We start from the raw sequence: 10,768 nt of genomic DNA, 5'->3' as shown, positions 1-10,768 counted from the left end.
CAAAAAAAACAAAATAAAATATATGATGTCTTGTTAGTATCAATCTGACTAATTAAGATTAAAACATTTGTTGTTGTCTGGTTTAAATTTCATCCCAGCCAGACCTGTTTCAATCACATCACAACCAAATCTAACTTCCCTGTTCAAAGAAAATGAAGTTTGAATATTAATATTTTTAGTGTGTTTCATTGTTTTGGATTAAAAAATTTTAAGGTTGAACTTGAATATGATTTTAATATATTTATTGTTAGTATTTTTATTTTTGTAATTTTTAAAGATATTTTTTCATGAAATCATGAATTCTTTTTTAAAAAATGTGCGGAACCTGTCAACTCGCATGAGGCAGGCTAGGGTTACATGAACCCCAGCTCGCGGGCTATCCTGTAAAAGTTCACAAAAAATTAGGCCCGTTGTGGGACGGGGCTAATGGACTGTATCAGCCCGCTTTGACAGTCATAGGATGAAATATGATTTTATATCTAAATGTTATGAGTTTGGTTCTTGCCAATACCCTAATAGAAAATTGAATGATTACTCAAGCCTAACAAATGCATACTAATTTAAAAAAAAAAAAACACTTACTAATTAATATCTATTACTAGGGGTTAAAAATAACCCAACACTTACTGATTTGATATTGTAGAATTTCCATATAAAAGTTTATTTAAATAAAAAGATTAGGCACACAATGCTTATAGCCTAAGAAAGTGGTCATTAGGTGTGTTGAAGACTAGTTAATATTGATTAGTTGAGATGATGAATGTTAAATTAAATGGCCCTCAATTAGATTTTTTTTTTTTTTTTTTTTTTTAAATTAAAACCTGTCACATTATGGTCCCCAGGCCAAGTTGAAGAAATAATCCCAAAAAAGAGCATTATTGTTAATTCTGATGATAATGATGATCATTAGGGTAAAGTTGAAAGGGGTCAAACTTAGTAATAAACTTGTTTGATTAGCCACTAAGTGGGAGGGTGAACAATATATATTGTTGAATCAAACCACAGTAGGACCAGTGTAATAATGAAACGTGGTTTCATTTAAAAATGAAAATTTTAGGGGAAATAACAAATTTAGTCTTTATATTATAAATGTTACCACTTTTAGTTTATAAGTTGGCAGTGAAATGGTGTTTTTATCTTTTTATTATTGGGTCTATCAAAATAATCGTGACTCTTTAATAGCAACAACAATGGTTGTGTATGCTTTCAGAAAATAATGATTGTGTATATATCTTAAATTTTTGTCAGCTTTGTCAAGCCAACGAGGAAAGAGTGAGAAAAAAAACTTGTCAGCAGATTAGCGGACAAAAGTTGTCAAAAAACTCAAATTAAAGCTAAAACCCCTCAATGTCGTAGAAAGTCTCTCATCTCTACTCCCCCCTCTGCATAAGCAAAAGACTGCAAAAAATCCAAGAAAAACCACTAATCGAAATGTTGTAATAACTTTAGTTTTTTTTTTTTGAAAGTTGTAATAACTTTAGTTAATCAAACTAGTAATGAAACTTCACTTCCTATTTCTTCTTCCCCCAAATTGTACCCTAACTCCACAACTTAATGGTCATAAATGCATAAACGTAAACCACTGACATATGTAGGTCAGTGGTCAATGTTTTTTGTCACTAAATTGTGTAATTGGGGTGTGATTTGAATGGAACAAGAGAAATATGAGAGCAAAATTACTAATTTTTTTGAAAAGTAATTGTAAATTATGATAGACCTGTTAATGGAGGATTCAAAAGTGCTACTTCGCTGATAATTGAGAAATTAAAAATAATGACATAGGTAACGTAATGACCGACTCCTCATTACCTTATAACTTAGGGATAAAAAATTTAGTTTCTCTTTAAAATCATGGTTTAATTAGAAGGGAGGGGGGGATGGTTGGGAAATGATATGATATGGACAATGATCAAAGGGTGATTGATGAATGAAAAAGAGGTATCAAGTGGGCCATTCCAGTTTTCATGGGGAGAGATCAGAGCTTGGCAAAATCTTGCAATAATGGAGTCTTGATGAACAGCTCCATTGATTGGACCATTCAATATCCAACAATTAATTTCAAAAAAATCTTTGCAGATTGTGATACACCCACACTTGATCAAGACTTGTAATTATATACATATGTGCCTCTCATCTTCCTTAACATATGGAAATCATTACCACAATAGTTGATGGAAAATCCAAGGTTACATCAATTATGAATCCACGGGTCAACTCTAATTAATTCCGATATCTTAACTCTACCTAAAAAAAAAAAAAACATAAACAATACCTATCTTTCAGAGTTTGCGCGATGTATTGACTTTCTTAGTTTAAACAGGTCAACTATGTGTAACCAAGGTTGATTTACCTCATTGGGATGTGGTCCTTTGTCAGTGGTTCTTTGTCGTTATGGCTGACAAAGAACCATAAGATAACTGACAAAGAACCACAAGACGGAGTTTACTCAATGTACACTCTCGAATAGTGACTGCAAGTTTCCATCTTTCAGTCAAAAAATAATGGCACAACAAGATTACAAGAAGGCTAACTAAGCAGATTTATTGGATTTTGTTGTTGTTTGTTCTGTCTGTAGTTTCAGAAGATTGATTCTATGTGGTAACATAAGTGTTGGGAAAAAAACACTATTGAGGTTTAATGAGGCTTAACTGTCTTGGTATGTCTGCATATGCATGGAATGAGACCTTTCATTTCTAGTGGGTCTGAACCTAAGAAACCCCTATCTGCACAAAAAAATAAAAATCAGAACTTTCACCAGATATGGCCATAACTATCCCTACTTACTGTCTGTTTGTCAAGGACATTTTGGAGATTCCAAAAGAAAAAAAAAATAATGTTGAATTTGAATTTCAGAAAGAAATTCAATTCTACTGTACAATATATCTATCTATGTGCAGACACATTTCTACTGTAAAAAATTATTTTTTTATTATAGTAAAGTTGAGAAAACGATATTTGTGGTCCCTCAGTTATAACTGAAATGTAGATTTAGTGTCTCAGGTATTATCAAAGTAGTGCATTTAGTCCCGAGTTTAATTTTGAGGAACCAAACCCATCATTTTGAAAATAATTGAGGGACTAAATCTAAACTACGGCCAAAACTGAGGAACCAAAAGTGTTATATTTAGTTTTGATATTGCAAAAACCTTCAACTCTTTGTTTTTGGACTGGAGTAATACTAAACGTACTCTAGTTTTTACTCCAATTTTTATTCTCTGCTTATGTGGCATGTTCTGATTCATTCAAAAAAGAGTATACTACAGTTTTTTTCACACTCTTCATCTTCTATGAATAAAATCAGGAGAGGGGAGTTTTACTTCATGATTTTTTTTTTTTTTTTTTTTTTTTATAACCTAGATTTCCCATCTTTCTCGGACAATATCCTGGACCCTATGAACCCACCTCAGGCTCATGAGAAGGTAAATTTAGTCAATCTAGCTTCGAGACTCAACACCAAACTATACACTTTTGTGCGGAGACCAACCTGAACTCGAACCCCCAATATTTGTGGCAAAAATCAAACGCCACCTTGCTGCTGGAAGTAATTCTTAAGTGGGGTTTCTGATCCGATAGACCAATACCCACAAACGTCACCCTGCCACTAAAAATAAGTCTAAAGTGAAAGACTTCTCATCCAATAGACCAATGCCATGTGACTACTTCATGAGAGTTGATATATCGTTTTCCTTTAACCTATCAAAAGTGCAGAAAACAATAGTACAAAGAGAGATTGTTTTATATGTAAATACATGTGTGTGTGTGTGTATAAAAGTGTTTGCAATGTATCATCAGATTTCCCTAATTTCACTTTCAGCATAATGGTACAGAAAAATGGGACCCTGACATGGATCCTTCAATAAATTCCCAGTGACAGAAAACATCATAATTTCACCCAGGTATAGGCATACCTTGTGCAAGTTTGATCTGGTGCAAGAATTCAATTATAAATATTTATGCAAAAACCCCAAAAAAAAAATTAAAAAAAAAAATCTGATTGAAAGAAGTTGAAACTGGGGGGATTGGCCGGTTTTTTCGGATCCTGTCCTGTTAAAAGATCAGAGACTCCAAAGAATGATGAGATCCAAAGCTTCTTTAACCTCTTCTTTTTGCCACTTTAGTCTTTAGCTTTCAAATTATTTAATCCTTTTTATTTATATGGTTAGCATAATAATAAGTAGTTTTGGTTATGGGTTTTTGCTTTAGCCTTTAGCAGATGAAGATATCATTAAAAACTCCTACAAAAAGTAGCTCTCAACACACAACTCACAAACAAAGAGAAAAGCTAAAAATCACAGTTTTTTGCATTGTCAAAGAAGCTTCTTCTTTTTTGTGGCTCCAAGGAAGTAAAGACATCAAGGTTAATGATGTTTCCTGGTTTTTCCAAGACAGCTGCTTTAATCCCACCTTCATTTCCTCTCTCACAGAGAAAGAGAGAGAGAGCTAACAAGATGAATGTAGAGAAAATAATTAATACTGATCACAAAAATAAAAAAATGAGCCTAATTTTTGTCATAATAATACAATAACAGCAAGCTAAGCTCTTCTTCTTCTTCTTCTTCTTGTTCTTGTTCTTGTTCTTGTTCTTGTTCTTGTTCTTCATAGTTCAGTACAGTGGTAGTGTTGCAGGAGCCTATTGGCTTCTCTGAGGCCACTAAAGTAAGCTCCATGGGTTGTTGAGTAATGGGTTCTGTGTGTTGCTTCCCCTGCAAATAGGATTTGGAGAGGGGGGGAAGATGAAGATGAAGGACTAGAATTGCCATGATAATGGGTACCTTTGTTTACTGGGAGTGGCTCAGCCATGGTGTCCAAATCATCTCCACTTGATCCAACTGCCACATAGCTATATGAGCCCAAGAAGAGAGGGTCAGTGCCCCATTGTGTCTTCAAAACCTTGACAAACTCAGGCTGTGTGTGCCCATTGCAAATTTGATGGGGTAAGAAGTTGGAGATTGTGGTTGAAACTCCATGAATGATTTGTTGGTCATCTAGAGACTCAAGTTCTAGAGCTTCTTTCCCCGCGAACCACGATAGAGCGACGCTTGATTTGGTGTAGATTGGGCATAAAGAAGCAGTTCTCCTCATCCACCATGGGATTCTTGATGAGTGGTGGTGCTTTGCTTGGTGGAACACCATTTGTAAGTGTGGGAGGTTGATGGAAGGGTGAATTTGCAAGAACAGCTTGTTGACAACACCAAAACCAAGCCTGGAAATGGCTTCATTCTTGAAACTGGGGAGTGGGGGATCAAACAGACAAGATTCTTGTTTGATTCCTTGTTTCAAAACCCCCAGTGAGACTGTGAGGATCACATGATCAGCTTCCATCATTGATCCATCCATAAAATGCAGCTTCACTGGCCTAATGGCACCATTGTTATTCCCATTTTCTGCAGAAGAAGATAATGAATGCCATTCAATTCTTACCACTTTCCTGCCTAATTGGATCAAACCAGGAGGCAATACAGATGCCAAGGCCTCAATTATGCTCAAATACCCCTTGGCAATGGTGATCTCCTCCCCTGGAAACATTCGGTATTCGCTTTCTGCACCATAGTCAAGAGTCTGCAGCTCTCCAGCTGAGGTATAAGTCCTTTGAGTGTTCTCAAACATGGCAAAAATGGCTTCCTCAAGTGATTTCCTACACCAAAAACCACCAAACCCTTCCACCTCCTCCCTCTCCTTCATTGATTCCCAATATTCGTCGAGCCCCTTTCGAAGAAAAGACCCCACACTGAGACTTCCAGTGCCACCACTATCCCTGCTGCTGCAGCCATTTGAAGAACAAGAACCCCCCTGAGCAAAATCCATGAGTTTCTTGAAAAGATTGGAGATTGGGGAAACAAGAGATGAGTTGAGGGGATATCCACCTTCTGCCATGGTCACTGGTTCCTCCAAGAAACCATCCATACACTCCCATGGCTGCTCAGACTCCAGGGAGTTGATTTCTTGAGCAATTCTGTGAACTGGGCTCCCACCAATTCCATGGATCCAAGTTGCACCCATCTCAATCCTGTCACCCCCAAACTCTGAGGTGTTAATCCTCCCACCAATCCTCTTCCCTCCTTCCACCACACACACCTCTATCACCCCCCTTGACCCTGCACCTCTGTACAGCTTGTTTGCAGCTGTCAGCCCAGCCATTCCTGCTCCAATTATCACCACTTTTGGCTTCTTCGCCTGCATTATTGTTTCTTTTTTGCTTGCCTTGGCTATGAGTCTCACACAGGCAAATGATAGAACACAAACAAGACAGAAATGAAGTGAAACAGTTTGTGAGGTGAGTGTGATTTACTGAACAAGAATCAAACATATATATATATACATATACACACAAGGAGTACTATCCTATCTTTTGCCTTTAAACTTTAAAGAATTCATTTATTTTTACCCCAAATTTTATTATTTTACATAGTTTATTACTCCTAGGCAAACCCTCTCGCGCCTATCTTAATGACCCATTAAACAGAGGATCAGTATTTGGTGCCCACTACATTAATTGTAACCTTACACTGCAACTGTCAGAGCTTAATCTTGTGTTCTTTCCTACAATCTAACACTAAAAACTAACTGAGTTGTCTGTGCGGACTATATAGTTTATTACTCTAATAAAGACATGACTTTACTTTTCTTGACCCTCTCTACTTCTTTTTATATATTATTAATGCCCTTGTGACACTCCCACTTAAGCTACAATTTTAGCTCATCTTCGACCGACAAACCTTTTTTCTTGGGGGGGTGGTACCTAAGAGAAGATGAGGAAACAAAAAAGGAGCCCAAGTGGTCTACCAAACAACAATCTCAAAACTTCTGTTCCATATATGTGTCCTCCTTGTTTGATGATACTTCCCTGCCCCAAAAGTTGCAACTGCCCCATATCCACCTCTGTCCCACATTATCGGGGTGATTGCTACACTTGTTTTCTTTTTAAAAAATGTTTAATGCTTAAGATACTCGTCACTTATTTATGACGTAAAAATTCAGTCAGTTCATTAACAAAATTTATTTACAGAATATCAATTTTAGTACATAAGATCAAGAAACATAACCATAAACATACATAGTAACAAGTACCCTTGAACCAAGTACCCGTTCAAGTACTCTATCCAATTGAGAGTACCAATTTAGCATGCACATGCACACACACACACACACACACACACACACACACACACACACACACACACACACACACACACACATACATATATATATATATATATATATATATATATATATATAGATGATGATGATTCAGATGAGATTATGGTCTTTCGGTACAAAATGAGGATCAATAATCACAACCACCTATCAAGGTATAGGGTTTCAGTAAAAAAAAAAAAAAATACCGCGTCAATTTTATAATCATTACAAACTTTCAAGTTTGCAATATTTATAAAATTGACTCACTACTAATTGTCTCATTATTTTTCAACAACTCTTAACGGTTGATCTATCTAAATTAAATGAATAAGATCATTACTCACTTTTTACTTAAGAAACATGTTCTCACCTGACCCTCCTGATACATAATTACCAACAATAAAATTCATAAATCATTTGACTGCTCATTCTACATTAAACACCATTTTTCCTAAGAACACCATAGAAGACGTGGATAATGTATACCAAGGAAGAAGGATAGTAGTGTGATATATGCCAAATTAAAACACCAATAATATGTTGATGATTCCTTTCACCAACCTCACATGTGAATCAGGTAAATCAACGGCCCACCAACTGAACACGAATGTATGGCCATGATTAAATCAATGGTGTAGACTCAATGTGTATATATAAAATGAAGTTCCAATATCAAGAAATAAGTAACATGAAACATTATATTATTTGATCAAGATATCATTCATATATATATTATTGTCAATGAATAATGGTCATCAAAGTAAAATTTCAAGGTTTCACAATTCCTACATTATATCAAGGTTTCTGACTAAAATAGATAGAATTGGAGTAGTTTAGATAAAAATAGGTAAACTTTGAATTCCGAACAAAAATTGACAAAATATTAAATTGGATTTCTCCATCATGTGACTGCTGTAAATTACTGCAAAGTTATATCCTATTTAAAACCAATGGGTGATAAATATGTAGACATTAACCATTTAACCACAACGTCATGTCTCGAATCGAACAGGGGTTGGACTCGGTCAAACCCCACCATTACAATACAATTTTAAGTATAATAATTAAAAAAATCTGAATTCATGTTATAAGTGATCTAGGCATCATCAGGTCATCAGTGGTAAACTATTGTTCATCTTTCTTTATTGTCTTTATGTCATGTCCCAAAACCAAAAATGTTTTTCAAATTTGTAAAATATCTGCTGAGGTTTGCATTAATGTGTTCACAACAAGACGTTTGTCAAGTGCTAGTTATGCCCCATATGTGTTCTTGGAACTGTTTGGCGCATTATATTCTGGAATCCAAACACTAAACATGTTTAATTATTGTTGATTTAACAAACATAATTATACTAATTTATTGTATTCGATGTAAATTTATCAATCTGGACATATTTAACACTTTAATTCAAAGGAATTATTGAATATTAATCTCGACTAGATTTGTACTATCTAAGTAGTTTGGTATACCGCTTTACCTAAACACAATACACATACATTGTTTAACTAAAGTATCACATCATGCATGTTATATGTAGTTGTACTTGTATATTATTTTTTAAAAATAATTAAATATCTAATTATTTTATTGTTAATTATATTAGTGGTCACAAATCACGACTCATCCATATATATTTTAAATCATAAATAAACTTCTTTGGTAAAGCAGTGTAACTAACTTTAATAAATTTATTTTTAATCACTCAATTAATCTCTCATCTTTTTATCTAAAATCTTCTTGAAATGCAGTGCAGATTGAAGACTGTACAAAGATTTGATGTCTCAAAGGTGGCTCTAAAAGATTAATGATGCTAATTCTCTTTTTGTGTCGGATTAAGATGTTTTCTCCGCAACCCTAATTACCTTTCATCATATCATTATTTGCACTTTTTTTATTATAAATATTTACTGCAGAACATTTACCGGAATTCTAATTGGTCAGTCCTGCTTTTGTAGGGAGTTACTGTTTAATTTTAAGAATCCACCAATCAATGTTAAACAACAAACCAACCTGACTCAAAGTAAAATAATTAAGCCGATGAAATCCTTAAGGTGTGTTTGGTTCCTACCTAGGAATTAGAATCAGAATGAAAATCAAATATTCTGTACTTGGTAATGATAATAGATTTTGGTGAAAATATTTTCCATATTTGGTAGTATGGTGAAATTAGAATGATTACGTATGATCCTATAATGAGAATAAAAGTTAAAATATCATAAAATAATGTAGTACGATAAAATAATTAATTAAATAAACTAGCTTGGTTGGTGTGAGTGGGCTCTCCTGAACCTCCATATAAAAAAAATCAATATGGCCAGGACTTGCTCATGACACCTAATGGCCTGACTAAAAAAAATAAAAAATTAATTAAGTAATCTAATCAAACAAGCTAAGGTAAAATATGTTTTCCCACAAATTTAAAGATTTTTTTTTTTAAAAAAAAATATTTTATTGTGAACTAAATTAGTGGTATTGATTCTTTATGAGGTGAAAAAGTAGTTATGAACAAAATCTATATTCTGGTCATAAAGGTTAATGGAGGGGGTGAATGAAGCATTGACTAAGTAGCAATTGAATAATTAATGCAGGCAGTACTGTTATTATTATAGTGATTCCATCCAAATAAGCATAATTAATCTCATTAATTACAATATGGGTTGTGGTTAATTAAGCATCATTACCAATGTTTGATCAACAAAAAAGTCAAACCCTTCTCCATATCGTTGCTCGTGACCCAAATTTTTCCTCGAGTACCCCACACACACACAGATATATATATACCTTGTGAGAATTAATAATCTCAAATCATGAGAACATACATATTAATTTTATTCGTCTATTTTGTAATGCAATTGCAAATATGTGAAAGTACAATGCACTTAGAATATATAATAATGCAATATTATTTATCATCATGTGACTATTAAATGTATTTAAATGTACTATCATAATTATAAAAATGTCACAACGTTTTTTAAATTTTTTTTTTTAAAAATTAATTTCTAGCTCATGATAATCTCAATGTCAAATCTGGAGAAGTGAGGGTGGGGGAGTCTATGCTCTTAAAGTAGACTCCCTACATTTGTAAATTGGGTAACCCACAGGCTACATTGCATGCATCCATATATCCTGATTTGGCTACAACTTAGGAATTGATTGCACTAAATTGGTAAAGAGTAGGTTGATTGGGCTAGGGTTGAATGAATAAGGGAACATATCTTCACAAATGACATTACAACAAATAAGCCTACCATCCCAAGCTGCTGCATATCTTCACAATTGAAAAGATTTTAATTAATTTGCCCAATGCTGGGTTCTTCTAACCAATGGCATTCCCTTGGGTCACAACTAAGAGATTCCCAGTTGGTTTCAGTCATGATTGCGGTACCTGATATTTGAAATTCACAGGAATGATCCGAACTGTTAATTTACCAAATATTGTTACTGTATATGGCAAGTGGGCGGAGAGAGGAGTTAATTACCATCTTTGAGAAGTATGTGTATTTTGTTATACAATTATGTACATTCATGTATACAATTATGTGTATTCTAGTATAACATTATGTACATTTTTAAACATGAGATTTTTTTAAAGGAAAATTAACTGCCAAAACACTAGGTACGCGAAAT

At 34.1% G+C, this 10,768-nt stretch overlaps 1 protein-coding gene across 3 annotated transcripts; it reads right to left on the bottom strand.

Annotated features, from left to right (window-relative positions):
* Positions 1 to 4,279: 4,279 nt before the first annotated feature.
* LOC109186747 (probable polyamine oxidase 5) lies at positions 4,280 to 6,622 on the bottom strand. 3 transcript variants are annotated; one of them, XM_019336866.1, is made up of 2 exons: positions 6,616 to 6,622; positions 4,280 to 6,201 (listed from the first exon to the last, which is right to left on the bottom strand). In XM_019336866.1, exon 2 carries the CDS (start codon positions 6,178 to 6,180, stop codon positions 4,597 to 4,599), a length of 1,584 nt encoding a protein of 527 aa, XP_019192411.1. In that variant the 5' UTR covers positions 6,181 to 6,201; positions 6,616 to 6,622; the 3' UTR covers positions 4,280 to 4,596. The 3 variants fall into 3 exon arrangements, with proteins under 3 accessions (XP_019192411.1, XP_019192409.1, XP_019192410.1); XM_019336864.1 differs by lacking the exon at positions 6,616 to 6,622 and having other exon boundaries at positions 4,280 to 4,556; positions 4,587 to 6,375; XM_019336865.1 differs by lacking the exon at positions 6,616 to 6,622 and having other exon boundaries at positions 4,280 to 4,562; positions 4,595 to 6,375.
* Positions 6,623 to 10,768: the final 4,146 nt, after the last annotated feature.

Source organism: Ipomoea nil, unplaced genomic scaffold, assembly GCF_001879475.1.
Source record: "Ipomoea nil cultivar Tokyo-kokei standard unplaced genomic scaffold, Asagao_1.1 scaffold1407, whole genome shotgun sequence".
NCBI classification, from domain to species: Eukaryota; Viridiplantae; Streptophyta; class Magnoliopsida; order Solanales; family Convolvulaceae; genus Ipomoea; species Ipomoea nil.
Note: the sequence above shows the minus strand (reverse complement) of the source record. Positions and strands in the feature narration are given on the sequence as shown.